The sequence below is a fragment of the Erythrolamprus reginae genome, chromosome 5, assembly GCF_031021105.1.
Source record: "Erythrolamprus reginae isolate rEryReg1 chromosome 5, rEryReg1.hap1, whole genome shotgun sequence".
In the NCBI taxonomy this organism is placed as follows: Eukaryota; Metazoa; Chordata; class Lepidosauria; order Squamata; family Dipsadidae; genus Erythrolamprus; species Erythrolamprus reginae.
In genome coordinates this window covers 71,576,859-71,591,717 of record NC_091954.1, presented here as the reverse complement: position 1 = coordinate 71,591,717, position 14,859 = coordinate 71,576,859, and the positions used below count along the sequence as shown (strand labels likewise).

At 39.7% G+C, this 14,859-nt stretch overlaps 1 protein-coding gene across 1 annotated transcript in view; it reads left to right on the top strand.

Moving 5' to 3' along the window:
• The window catches only part of KIF1A (kinesin family member 1A), a 126,105-nt gene extending 111,680 nt beyond the window's left edge, over positions 1-14,425 (top strand). Inside the window, exons 40-51 of the mRNA XM_070754038.1 lie at positions 281-304; positions 4,086-4,200; positions 5,764-5,897; positions 7,198-7,259; positions 7,429-7,574; positions 7,926-8,138; positions 9,770-9,847; positions 10,479-10,603; positions 11,296-11,442; positions 11,946-12,138; positions 13,452-13,570; positions 14,010-14,425. Of these exons, the coding sequence (XP_070610139.1) occupies positions 281-304; positions 4,086-4,200; positions 5,764-5,897; positions 7,198-7,259; positions 7,429-7,574; positions 7,926-8,138; positions 9,770-9,847; positions 10,479-10,603; positions 11,296-11,442; positions 11,946-12,138; positions 13,452-13,570; positions 14,010-14,052 (1,399 nt within the window). The 3' untranslated portion in view covers positions 14,053-14,425. The remainder of the gene's footprint in view (positions 1-280; positions 305-4,085; positions 4,201-5,763; positions 5,898-7,197; positions 7,260-7,428; positions 7,575-7,925; positions 8,139-9,769; positions 9,848-10,478; positions 10,604-11,295; positions 11,443-11,945; positions 12,139-13,451; positions 13,571-14,009) is intronic.
• The last annotated feature ends 434 nt before the right edge of the window (positions 14,426-14,859 follow it).

Below are 14,859 nucleotides of genomic sequence, written 5' to 3'. Positions count from 1 at the left end.
TGAATCACAGGACTGTTAGACTATCAACTAGAAAACAAGAGGGATATATCCAAAACAACATTCTGGTCTTCCTATTGTATACATGTCCTTCTACTAAGAGATTGAAGAGAGAACAGTATTGTAACTAATTTATGGCTAGTCTCTTCAGATCTTCATGCATCCCTGTGTAGCTGCCTCTCTGGGTAGCTTTTCTCAGACACCTATAAACAATGCTTTCTGACATTTTAATTTTTTTGTGTATCTGTACGTGTGTTTGTCTTGGGTTGCCTTCCACTTATAGCATTTCACTTGGAAATGACACTAGGTATTTTTGTCTCACTTTTCTCTCATACCCTTGCTTGATCTCTTACTGTTTCCCCTCCTTTTCTCTTCACTTCTACACTCTTCCTGTCCTAAACCTGTTTCCTTCCTTTTGGAATTTGTCTTTGACTTGCTCGTGTCTCAGTGAATTTAGCTCTTTTGGTTTTTGCAAAATGTCTGTGAAAATGTCTAGTGTGTTGAATGGAGTAGTTAATTGTGCGTCAACCAATAGTCAGATCCTCTTTACCAAGAGTCAACTCTTGTTCTTAGTAATAGGTCTATTGTTTAAAAAAATCTTCCAACAGGTGGATTTGTGTCTCTTATTATTAAAGAGGCTTCTGACTATGTTGATACTGAATGTTGGTGAGCTGTGATAGTGGAATGCCAGAATATTTTTAAATTTTGAGGATGCTCAGATAAAAATGAGGGAAAGGGAGGAAAGAGAAAAAGTCCCAGTATTTTGGTCATGTTTGGAAAGTAATTTCTGAAATGGCCTCTGGTATATGAAAATAAAATAAAATCGAACCAAGCATGTTTTACAAGAAAAAACCCATTGTAAGTGAAAATGTGATTGAAAGGAGATAGGTGGAAAATTAGCAGAATTGTGACCTCCTTTGGGTATTCCAACATGACCAGAGCAGCTAGTATGCCATGGAATTTATTCTTTATGGAAATCTGGATTTATTTATTATTTATTTATTTATTCGATTTTTATGCCATCCTTCTCCTTAGACTCAGGGCGGCTTACAACATGTTAGCAATAGCACTTTTTAAACAGAGCTAGGCTATTGCCCCCACAATCCGGGTCCTCATTTTACCCACCTCGGAAGGATGGAAGGCTGAGTCAACCTTGAGCCGGTGATGAGATTTGAACCGCTGACCTTCAGATCTACAGTCAGCTTCAGTGGCCTGCAGTACAGCACTCTACCTGCTGCGCCACCCCGGCTCATATTTCTGAAAAGGACATAATATTCCATAGCACCATAGGGTGCTATGCTTATGGACCGCCTAAATAAACTAAGTGTTGGCTGGTCCAAGTAATACAGATAGAAAATCCTGAAGTAAGGTAGTCCTCAACTTATGATCACAACTGAGTCCAAAATTTCAGTTGTTAAGAGAGACATTTGTTAAGTGAGTTTTGCCCCATTTTACAACCTTTTTTGCCACAGTTGATAAGTGAATCACTGTAGTTGATAAGTTAGTAACCCAATTATTAAGTGAATCTGGCCTTCCCACTGACTTTGCTTATCAGAAATATAACCACGGACCTTTGGACACAGCAACAGTCATAAATATGAACCAGTTGCCAAGCATCTGAATTTTGATTACATGATCACGAGGATGCTGCAACAGTTGTAAGTGTGAAAAATGTTCATAAGTCACAGTTTAGTACCATTGTAACTGTAAACGGTCATTAAATGAACTGTTTTAAGTCAAGGACTACCTGCACAGCTTGAGTGGGCTCCAACTTTCACATACAAATGTGATGGGTTGTATAATGAAGGTTTCTATTATTATTATTTTATTATTATTTATTAGATTTGTATGCCGCCCCTCTCCAACGACTCAGGGTGGCTCACAACAATAATAGAAACAATATAACAGTGAAACAGATATAATAAGCAGAATTCAAATATGGAATAAGAAATGAGAGTGACTGTCTTAGTTATAACACCCAGAGAACAGGAATAAACCAACTTTAAGCAAGCTCACTCTTCTCATTAAAAGTTTGGATTTTAAGTTATCTAGTCCCTGTTTTTTGAAAGTATTAGTTTTATTCACAGATGGGTCACGTAAATTCATTTATCATGAATGGCACAGCAAAGTTTGAGAACTTCTGGACTAATACCTATGGTGCAGAATATATTTTTCACACTAAGGATTACAGGCATAATAGTCCACAATTTTGAAAATTGTTAAATGCAAAAAAAGGTGGGGGGGAATTAGCTACAAGCACTTTGTAACAAGCCTCTGCCAAGGTAATACTGAAAATGTTTCAAGTGATGTAGAATTGAAAGCAATACTGAGCATCCTCACTTTTTCTTTCTTTTTTTCTGATTGTGCTTGCCCAAAATTAGTATCTCCTTCCAATGGAAGAAATATTATTTATTCTAATAGATCTGTCTGAAAAGAAGTAGCCTTGGATTGCTTTAGGCAATACTTAATGATGACCAGTTATTTCTATCTCAAGGAAGGATCTTTTTTCAATTGCTATCTAAGGGTATTGCTTCTTCCCCACTTTCTCTTTTAGACGGCATCTTAAATTGAATTTTTGGGTGATTTCTGGTGGAAATGGGATTCCTGGGCATTGCAGTGGCTGCAGATATCAGCCGTGGGGTTGAAAACAGATAGAAATATACTCTGCTGGTTCTCTTCCTTCCCGTGGGTCTGATAATAGTTGGTGTTGATTGGGAACGAGAGGTCTCACCCTCTATTCCAACTATGTGGGTGCCATAGATTTTTGGTGGTCTCTCCACACATATTTAAGAGTTACATGAGAAAATATTATTTTACTGAAAGAGTAGTAGATCCTTGGAACAAACTTCCAGCAGACGTGGTTGGTAAATCCACAGTAACTGAATTTAAACATGCCTGGAATAAACATATATCCATTGTAAGATAAAATACAGGAAATAGTATAAGGGCAGACTAGATGGACCATGAGGTCTTTTTCTGCCGTCAGTCTTCTATGTTTCTATGTTTCTACATAAAATCACAAAATCAGATGGTTGAGATCATCTGTCACCATTATCACATCATCATTGTTGAGGGACTATTAATAGATGATGAGATTCAAATGTGCTTCCCTGCTCCTGGCATACTAAATGATGCTGACGATGTCTTCTCCTGGTACCTGGAGGCTGTGGGCTCTGCCCTGTGGAACCTCATTCCCTCTTCAGTAGACCCAACCCTTATGTCCTTCCAGAAAGCCTTCAAAACATGGTGTGTGTGGTTTTTTCATGAGGTCTGAGGATCCCCTAATAGTAGGGAATCATCACTGTGTCTACATCATGTATAGCATTCCTATTTTATCGCCCAAAACTCTTGATTTTAATAATTGAATTGTTTTAATTCTTTTTATAATATATGTAAAGAATCAGTTTCATTATAGGCTCCTGATGTGAAATGGGCAGCTACCTAAATAAAAACAGTTTCAAAATAAGAATGAGTCAGTAGATCTCACAATTGCTTGGAATCATTTTTGTCTGATATTATTTATTTATTTATTCGATTTTTATGCCGCCCTTCTCCTTAGACTCAGGGCGGCTTACAACATGTTAGCAATAGCACTTTTTTAACAGAGCTAGGCTATTGCCCCCACAATCCGGGTCCTCATTTTACCCACCTCGTAAGGATGGAAGGCTGAGTCAACCTTGAGCTGGTGTACTCTCAGTTCTAATCCTGTTTATTGTTTAATGCCCTATTTTTATGTAACTCCCTTTTCAAGTGCTGCCTTCCTCTTTCCCTATTTTTCTGCCATCTTCTCTCTTTTCAGAAATATTTTTTATCTATATGGGGCCATTAAAAAATAATAATTATCATCTACCCAAGACCTTCCTTGAGAATTACCAGTGATGCCTTCACTTTTGCCTTTCAAACTAGATATTATATTTTGGGCCAGAGTACTCCAGTATGGCTACATCATTCAGACAGATCTATGTGTGTGTAGGTGTAAGTGTGTGTAGGTGTGCATTTGTGCATGTTTGTGTTTTGCTCCCATTAATACTGTTTTGGAATAATTTATAGTCTTTTATTAACCTGGTATTTTATTTTTTCCGCTGCAGGACTTTTTACCAGTTTGAAGCTGCGTGGGATAGCTCCATGCATAACTCTTTGCTCCTGAATCGCGTTACCCCTTACAGAGAAAAAATCTACATGACCCTCTCTGCTTATATTGAGGCAAGGAATTCATAATGAACCTTCATAATGTTCTCTGTGCAATTGCCAGATCCACATTGGCCTCTGCAAGGCTATGTTTCAAAATTTGTATGATGCCAAGCATAACCTCATGATCCAAGTCCACCCTTTTCTGTATACGTACAACCAGGAATATAGAATGATTTGAGATAGTGTTTAATACTTCATTACCAATGATATTCAACCTTGGCTGATGCTGAGAAAGCTACTGAGCGAGATCAGATTTGGAACTTTATAAAAGTGAAACATGTTGACTGGATTCAATATTCCCTCCAAAATCCCATAAAAAGACAACAACAAATCAACTTTTTATTTATTTTATTTATTTATTAATTGGACTTATATGCCACCCCTCTCCATGGACTCGGGGCGGCTTACAACATTTTAGTAAAAAAATTATTTATTTATTTATTTATTTGTTTGTTTGTTAGATTTGTATGCCGCCCCTCTCCGTAGACTTGGGGCGGCTAATAACAATAATAAAAACAGCATATAACAAATCTAATATTTAAAATAACTAAAAAAAAACTTATTAAAAACCAAACAAGCACACACAAAAACATACCATGTATAAATTGTATAGGCCTAGGGGGGAAGGGGATATCTCAGTTCCCCCATGCCTGACGACAGAGGTGGGTTTTAAGGAGCTTACGAAAGGTGAGGAGGGGGGGGGCAATTCTGATCTCTGAGGGGAGCTGGTTCCAGAGGGCCGGGGCCGCCACAGAGAAGGCTTTTCCCCCGGGTCCCGCCAGTCGACATTGTTTTGTCGACGGGACCCGGAGAAGGCCAATTCTGTGGGACCTAACTGGTCACTGGGATTCGTGTGGCAGAAGGCGGTCCTGGAGATATTATGGTCTGAGAATAAAACATTCTAGGTCAATTAATAGGATAATAACTTTGAAAAAATTCTTAAAACTAAACATTTAAAATCCAAAAGTCACACACATACTATCACACCAGATACATTATGACCCCAAGCCTGGTGACATAAATGTGTTTTCAAATTCTTACGGAAGGCAAGGAGGGTGGGGGCAGTGCGAATCTCTGGGGAAGTTGATTCCAGAGGGCCAGGGATCCCACAGAGAAAGCTCTTCCCCTAGGCCCCACCAGCCGTCATTGTCCGGTTGACGGGACCCTGAGGAGACGAACTCTGTGTGACCTAACCAGATGCTGGGATTCGTACGGCAGAAGGCGGTCTCGGAGATAATCTGGTCCTATGACAAGTAGGAATGCAAGAAAAGTACACAGATATAGAAATGTAATCGCCAGTTTAAGCTTGGTTTTATTTTTAAATCATTTTTTTTAATGTGAAGGAAAAACAAAGCTTGGGGTCAGAGTCGAGAGGAATTAGCCTGGAGTTCTTACATTCCAATAAACAGTCCAGGTCCCACCCCTCTTGAATTCAATTAACTCTTATATAGCACCAATTTAGTACTGTCCATTAGTTGACTAAAATCTTCTGTATAAATCAACTTACCTGGAGCTTAATGTGTGGTCCTGATCATTCGGGCCTGGCAGTATAATAAGATTATGCTCTCATTTCAGATGGAGAACTGCACCCAACCTGCTGTCATCACCAAAGATTTTTGTATGGTCTTTTACTCCAGAGATGCCAAACTCCCTGCTTCCCGATCAATCCGCAATCTTTTCGGAAGTGGAAGCCTTCGAGCTTCAGAAAGGTAAGAAAGGCCAGAAGGCAAGAACATCTTATTAGGACAAAGAAAATACTCCTGATCAACTGAAATGGAAGCTGTAGGTGTATCTTTTCATAGACATTAACTATGTTATGTTCACTGTCTTTATTTATTTATTTTATTTATTGGATTTATATGCCCGCCCCTCTCCGAGGACTCTTTAACTAAGGACAGTTAGGTTCCATATAAAACTTTCAGCTTAACATTAAAATTCTCTTAAAAAACAGGATTTGGTCCTCTCATCTTGAAAGATGAGATGGAGTAAAATGATTCCTTGAATTCTTTTTAATATGTTTGTGAGTGACATAGGGGAAGGTTTGGTAGGGAAGGTTTGCCTATTTGCCGATGACTCTAAAGTGTGCAATAGGGTTGATATTCCTGGAGGGGTCTGTAATATGGTAAATGATTTAGCTTTACTAGATAAATGGTCAAAGCAATGGAAACTGCAGTTTAATGTTTCCAAATGTAAAATAATGCACTTGGGGGAAAAGGAATCCTCAATCTGAGTATTGCATTGGCAGTTCTGTGATAGCAAAAACTTCAGAAGAGAAGGATTTAGGGGTAGTGATTTCTGACAGTCTCAAAATGGGTGAGCAGTGTGGTCGGGCGGTAGGAAAAGCAAGTAGGATGCTTGGCTGCATAGCTAGAGGTATAACAAGCAGGAAGAGGGAGATTGTGATCCCCTTATATAGAGCGCTGGTGAGACCACATTTGGAATACTGTGTTCAGTCCTGGAGACCTCACCTACAAAAAGATATTGACAAAATTGAACGGGTCCAAAGACGGGCTACAAGAATGGTGGAAGGTCTTAAGCATAAAACGTATCAGGAAAGACTTAATGAACTCAATCTGTATAGTCTGGAGGACAGAAGGAAAAGGGGGGACATGATCGAAACATTTAAATATGTTAAAGGATTAAATAAGGTTCAGGAGGGAAGTGTTTTTAATAGGAAAGTGAACACAAGAACAAGGGGACACAATCTGAAGTTAGTTGGGGGAAAGATCAAAAGCAACGTGAGAAAATATTATTTCACTGAAAGAGTAGTAGATCCTTGGAACAAACTTCCAGCAGACTTGGTTGGTAAATCCACAGTAACTGAATTTAAACATGCCTGGGATAAACATATATCCATTGTAAGATAAAATACAGGAAATAGTATCAGGGCAGACTAGATGGACCATGAGGTCTTTTTCTGCCGTCAGTCTTCCATGTTTCTATATAACATAGTCATAAGAATGGTGAATCTTCTATTACCTCATTCTGTTTTTTCACTTTCTTATACAGTAACCGTGTGACTGGAGTCTATGAGCTCAGCCTCTGCCGAGTTGCTGATGCTGGAAGTCCAGGTAAAAAGTGTTGTCTTGATGAGTCTCCGTGACGTTTTGGGCTTATACCTAAACAAGAGGGATATAACTTTAGAAGACAAGACTTAATTGTTGCTTGAACTTACAAAATATGAGTGTGTTACATACGCTTATAGAACACAGCGATGCTGAATAAAGATTTCCTGTGTAGGTATGCAAAGGAGACGAAGGCGTGTGTTGGACACCTCTGTGGCCTATGTACGAGGAGAAGAGAATTTAGCTGGGTGGCGACCCCGTAGTGATAGTCTCATCTTGGATCATCAGTGGGAACTGGAAAAACTGAGTCTTCTACAAGAAGTAAGATAACCGCCAGTTTCACATCAACTTCCCATAGTCCTGCCCAACTAATGGACCAGGTGGCAAGAGTAGATTGAAGTAGAGCAAAATACTTAAAATACTCTTCCCCATCCTGGATGCCCTCTAGATCAGTGTTTCCCAACCTTGGCAACTTGAAGATATTTGGACTTCAACTCCCAGAATTCCCCAGCCTGGGATATTCTGGGAGTTGAAGTCCAGATATCTTCAAGTTACCACGGTTGGGAAACACTGCTCTAGATGTATGGATTCTAACTTCCACAGTTCTCCACCTGGCATGGCCATTTCTGATCAAGAAAGGTATCAATAGCAATCTCCCCTTTCTTTTCATAGGTTGAGAAAACAAGACATTATCTGCTCTTGCGTGAGAAGCTGGAGACAACTCAACGCTTAGGTCTGGATTCCTTGTCCTCAAGCTCCAGTGAAGATTCTGATTCCCGTAGCACATCCTATGTCTCATCTCCAATCTCTGCAGATGGTACCCCAGAAGGGAGGCCTTTACCTCTTGATATTCCTAGTGAGAGACAGAAAGAACTTGCAGTCAAGGTATAGAATATGGAATGTGCCTCTCTGCTTGGAAAGGGCTGGAAAAGTTGTCTTCATATTTGCTTTAAGTCTGTGATCCGATGCGTGTTTTTGTACCTGCGTTCTAAAGGCATCTGAATATTCTCTGCAAGTTCCAGTAGTATTTTTTTTCTGAAAAACAACAGTCATTTCTGAGTGAAGAAATAACATTTCTTAGCAGAAAAGCTTTCTCAGAAAAGAGCATTTCCTTAATTTGAAGGCCCATTAAGAATATCTGTAGATTTCTAATATAGGCATAGTTCCCTCTAAGCTGAGCAGTGAGCAATCGCTCACTTAAAAATCATCATCAACTCAGAGTTTTCCAAACCTGCCCAGAAGCCAAGAGGGAAAGAGAGGGAAGGAGAGAGAGAGGAAGAGAGGAAGAGAGAGAAACAGATAGAAAAGAGAGAGGAAGGAAAAGAGAAAAAAAAAGAATGGGAGTAAGGAAGAGAGAAAGAAAATCGAAATCTAGTTTGAAACTAGCTCAACTATTTAAGTGGCATTTTGATATTGATAGAGTTGCCCTATTATGAGCTCACTGTTATAGACACACAGTACAGTATTTTATTTTGAAATTCTCTGAGGCAAAACAGGGTGGGTTTTTTATTTGTTTGTTTGTTTGTTTGTTTGTTTATTTATTTATTTATTATTTCTGTGCCGCCCAGTCCCGAAGGGACTGCCGCTCAGACACTATACTTTTCTGCCCACCCCCCCAAAAAATTAGAGGGAACACTGCATATAGGTACATGGTAGTAATTTCTAGCAACACTATTTTTTATCGTCAGTTACAAATATTTGTTTTGTGCTGTTACAAAAATTATTCCTTTCCCCCCACTTTTTTCAAAGCTTCGAACGTTTGATTGAAGTCCTTATTAGCCTTTGCTGCTCTTGGAAGAGAGAAGGAGAGAAAGGAGGGAGACCTATAGAGAGGCAGACAGAAAGGCAGGAAGACTGTCCATAGGAATAAAAGTTATCCAAACTTGTTCAGCTGCAAGCAATACTCACTTAATTACTTGTCGAATGGTTTAATAACCATTGAAAAAGTTTTTGACAATCTCAGAAAGAGAGCTTGACAACCTATAAAGCACTTTTGACTGTTGTAAAACGACATGCTGCCCAAACCCTCATGGTCATGTCAACCACTTGCCATCTTACATTTACAACCAGTTGCAGCTTCCCATGGTCATGTGACTATGATTTGCCTTTTTTTGGGAGGGGGGTCATTTTCTGATTTAAAAATGGCAAAAAATGCCCATTGGAGAGGCTAGATTTGCCTGATGACCACATGCTTTATTTAATGACAGTGGTGAATCACTTTATGATTGTTATAAATGCAAAATCAAGTCAGGTAGTATGGTGATTCTCTAAAGCAGTGTTTCCCAACCTTGGCAACTTGGAGTTATTTGGACTTCAACTCCCAGAATTCCCCAGCCAGCATCCGCTGGCTGGGGAATTCTGGGAGTTGAAGTCCAAATATCTTCAAGTTGCCAAGGTTGGGAAACACTGCTCCAATGCCACCCCATTGTGATGTTAAATAGGGGATTATCCATATACTTATTTTTTGTTATCGTCAGAATCAAAACTCATTTTCTCTTTCTCCATTTTTTGTGCAGTGCTTGCGCCTTCTTACACATACCTTTAACAGAGAGTACAGCCATAGCCATGTGTGTGTCAGTGCAAGTGAGAGCAAGGTAAAACACCTTCTGTGCTTTCATACCTAGTTTTATTACTTATTATTTTAAAACCTAATCCATTTCAGAATTGACTTCCAGAGTACTGAATAAAGCTGATAAATTTATCTCGGGATACATTGGATTTGGGGGCAAAAAAAGGAAACTAACCTATATACAGTAAAATATCAAATTCTGATAATTGTGAAATGATGGAATCCCACCAGATCTGAAATGTTCTCATCCTGAACTTCTACTTTGTGTTGTGGAACAAATTACAAGTTGCCCTATAGCAGTGTTTCCCAACCTTGGCCACTTGAAGATATCTGGACTTCAACTCCCAGAATTCCCCAGTCAGCATTCGCTGGCTGGGGAATTCTGGGAGTTGAAGTTCAAATATCTTCAAGTGGTCAAGGTTGGGAAACACTGCCCTATAGGACTTATTCTAACTTCATTCTGATGTCCTAAACTTTTCTCTTCTGCTGCATGCGTTCCCTTTAGTAGAATAAAGATAACTGAGCATAATTTGTAGACATTAGGGTGCCTGTTTTCTGAGAAGGTCCTGAATATATAGTTGCAAAAATGCAACCAAGATTTGGAGATATTTGTTTTCAGGCAAGCATATCCAGTGACAGATTCTTTTTATAACCAGCTATCTGAAATGTCGGTGACTCTGCTGAGAGACCCCTCCATGTCAGGCCTTGGTAGCGCAACTTTGACGCCCTCTTCAACCTGTCCATCACTGATTGAAGGCCATTATGGTACTACAGAGGCCAGGTAAGAAAGGTGGCAAGGCTAAAAATGTCAGGGTTGTTTATGTATCAAAGGTACATAGTTTTACTATTTATTTATGTATTTATTTATTGTTTATTTATTTATTTATTTATTTATTTATTTACTTACTTACTTACTTACTTACTTACTTACTTACTTACTTATTTATTTATATTAGATTTGTATGCCGCCCCTCTCCATAGACTCGGGGCGGCTAACAACAGTAAAAAGACAATACAGTAGTACCTCTAGATACGGGCTGCTCCACATGCGAGTATTCCAAGTTACGAGCCAAGACGTGAGCAAAATTTCTGTTCGACACCCGAGCTCAAATTCGGGATACGAGCCGAGCGTCCACTAGGTGGCGCAAGAATTCCATGTTTCCAGTTATATCGGCGTGAACAGCAAAATCTAAATGCATTCGTTCGAGATGCGAATTGATCGACATACGAGCTCGGCTCTGGCACGAATTAAACTCGTATGTCGAGGTACCACTGTATGAACAAATCTAATATTAAAAGTAATGTAAAAAACCTCAATTTAAGAAACCAATCATACATACAGACATACCATGCATGAATTTTATAAGCCTAGGGGGAAGGGAATATCTCAGTTTCCCCATGCCTGACGACTATGAAAAATAAAGGCCACTGCTCAAAATGTAATTGAGGTTATAAAGCTGCTTTTCTCTGCAGAACTCTCCAGCTCCCTTCGAGAGTAGAAAGTCCTGAAATTGAGCTCACCATCGAAGGAGACAAGAAGAAATCCCCGGTTTGCGGGCCTGAAGACGATAAGGAAATCCAGCGCCTTTTGGTTCCTGATATTCAAGAGATTCGGGTCAGGTAAAAACTATGGGCAAGTGGAACAATTAGCAACTTGGCCAAAACTGTGAATGTTATTCCAAGCTCCTTCTTCGTTGTGGCAACCCCTGAGATATTATAACACTACTATCATGTCTCCCCTAGTCCTTCTTTTGATTAAACTGGACACTCCCAATCCAAGCTGGACAGTGGTAGTTGCTCCCAGTTCAGTCCAGTTCTCCGAACTGGTAGCAGTAGTGGCAGGAAGCTCTGCCTATCTGCCCATGATGCTTCTGCGCATATACAGAAGTGTTGTGTGTGCACACAACTGCCCGCGCAAACCAGTAGCATTTAGAACCCACTACTGAAGCTGGTCCAGATTATCAGAGGAATAATTTCTTTCCAATTATATTGACCCATCCCAACTGTCAGTCTTCCAGATGTGCCAGGGACCACAAAATTGCTTCGTAGGGTTGATTGTTGAGCACATACTGTGAAGTTTGTATGTAATTATTAAGTGGGATGCTAATGTGTTTCCTCTACAGCCCTATTGTCTCCCGAAAAGGCTACCTACACTTTCTGGAACCCCATACAAATGGGTGGGTGAAACGCTATGTGATTGTGAGACGTCCCTATGTCTACATCTACAACAACGACAAGGATTCTGTGGAGAGAGCAGTCCTCAATCTCTCATCAGCTCAGGTGGAATACAGTGAAGACCAGCAGGCAATGCTAAAAGTAAGAGCAAACTTTGTTCAATTAAGTATCTCCACAACAGGTTGCTTTCTTTACTTCCTTTTCTAAGAAATGCTATAGTAAGGTTGTTTTTGGCATCACTGTGTTCTGCCGGCATGTCCCAACTGCCCGTAATTACAGGGTAATTAGTCCAAAAAGACACACACCACACGATAGAAGGAAAACCAAAAGTCTTTATCAACAGAAAAGCAGAAAAAACTCCCTTTTCAAATGTCAAAGGGATTTTCTGGTACACACAAGGCACAGGTTAAATGCAATCCAATTTCTCACCCAGTAACTGGAAAATTGAGTCCAATTCCAAAGTCCAGAAAGGCCACACACAGTCTAAAACAGGGAAACAGCAAAACCACGATCTTGACGAAATGATGAATCAGATAAACTTCCACAAGGCTAAACCAGCTCTTTTTATCTGTAGCACTAATTATAGCAGCCCCACCCAACCACAGGTGGCCTCACTTATTTCCTGTAATAATCCTTCAGTTGTTCTCTCCTATGCATCACTCTACGCATGCGTGGGTCCGTCATACGTTCTTGTTCAGAATCCAGGGATGATAAGGATGATTGATCTCCTCCTGGGCTGTCTGCCAAACTCCCCTCTTCCCTGCTACTCACGCTTCTTTCATCAGAGGAGCCTTCGTCGGCAGATTCTATCGGGAGCAAAACAGGCCTGTGGCATGTGGATGTTTCCCCCACATCCACCTCCACATTCCTTGGGGCAGGAGCTGGGCCAGAGCCAACTACAACACACTGTAAATAGGGTTTAAGGCAGAAAATCACTTAAGAGTCAGTTTGGCCTAATGGTTAAGGCACCAGGTTAGAAGGCAGGAGACTGAGAGTTCTAATCCTGCCTAAGCCATGAATGCTGATTGATCTTTGGCTAGGCATTTTTTTTAGTCCAACTCCCATTACAGGGTAGTTGTTATGGAGAAAATAAGAGGAGGAGGTTGTGTTGGATATGCTTACTGCCTTAGGTTATTTATAAAATTTATCTTTATAATAAATACTGTATATTAATAAATAATATGATGGATTTTGGGGGATTAGAAAAATAACAAAATCCATTCTGATTAATGTGGGTTGCAAGTTCCATATTAGCAAAATAACATGTGCAGCAAATATTTCAGAACCAGGACTGTTGCAATATGGATTGTTTAGACTGGCATGGAAAATATGGATCTGGGTTTACGTGGTTTGATTTCTGTAACGCGTAGTCATTGTAGTTGCAGTTACTATGTACCGCAGTCATCTTGTTGTTCTATGAATGAGTCTGACAAACAACTTTTTACTTGGTTTAGACCCCTAACACTTTTGCAGTGTGCACTGAACATCGTGGAATTCTGCTACAAGCGAGCAATGATAAGGACATGCATGACTGGCTGTATGCATTTAACCCACTCCTGGCTGGATCAATAAGGTAACTGAATGCCTTAAAGCAGTGTTTCCCAACCTTGGCAACTTGAAGATATTTGGACTTCAACTCCCAGAATTCCCCAGCCAGCGAATGCTGGCTGGGGAATTCTGGGAGTTGAAGTCCAGATATCTTCAAGTTGCCAAGGTTGGGAAACACTGCCTTAAAGGACTCCTCTTTAGAATGACTTTCCAAAGATGTTGCTTTTGTCTTGCACAAACAGCTCCCATTAGACTTGCTAAATAGCTGGTATAAAATTATGGAAGGAACCAATTGAAAAAAGGTTCTTCTAGAAGAAGAATAAACTGGTTCTTTTATACTACTGTTAAAGATGTGCAATCTCTGATTCAGCTGAGATTCCTGCACATGGGTGGAAGTCTGAAGCATAATTCCTCTTTTTCCCCTTCAAGTCTTTACATTTATTCTATCTTGGCTTCTCCAACAGATCCAAATTATCAAGACGAACAACAACCCAGGCAAGAATTTAACTTAAAAGAGCTTCCCACCTCAAAAAATCCAGAAAAAGTGAAATAATGGGTGCTGTTGGAAGATCCCCATCTGAAAATTGGATTTTCCCTGTCAATTCATCTCCTCCGATGCCTGTGCCACAGAGTGATCCATCATGAGTTACAGCTTCATTGGGCAAACTCATTCCCCTTGTGTAATTTTAAAAGGGTAGCATTCCCTGGAATTCTTGCACATATGTGATCTTCCACTCTTCTCTTTATTGGGTGGCTTATGACTACTAACAAAGCAAGAGCTTTTTTCTTTCCTTCTGTGTTTTTGCTTTCATAATTCGTAAATCAATTGTTCAATCTAAAGAGATAGGAATTTGCAAGAGTGGCCGTTAATGCTATTTAAAGAGATAAAAGTGATAGAATTATGTGCTGCTAATTCATTACTTAACTGTTGACATTTTACAAATTACTTGATAGAGAAAGAGTAGTATGAGATTATATTTATAAAGTATTTATTTCTATTTACTTCACTGAAAATAATACGCATTCTGTTAATCGTGCATTTTCGGGATCTCCCCTAACTTATGCATATTCCTGGTGTTGGACTGCATTTTTGGTAAAGGAAGAGATACCCAAAGGAGCCAGGGTGGTGATGCAAGAAGAATCCATCTCTGTTTTATGTGACTATCTTTATTTTCTTTTCAAGCTGCATTTTTTTGACTGGACATTCCTTTCCAGTTTGTTTAATTAACAACATTCTCCTGCTCCCCTCCACTAACACAGAGTTTTTGTTTTTTAAATGCTATGACTGAAGGCAAAGGAACAGCCACAAAAAAA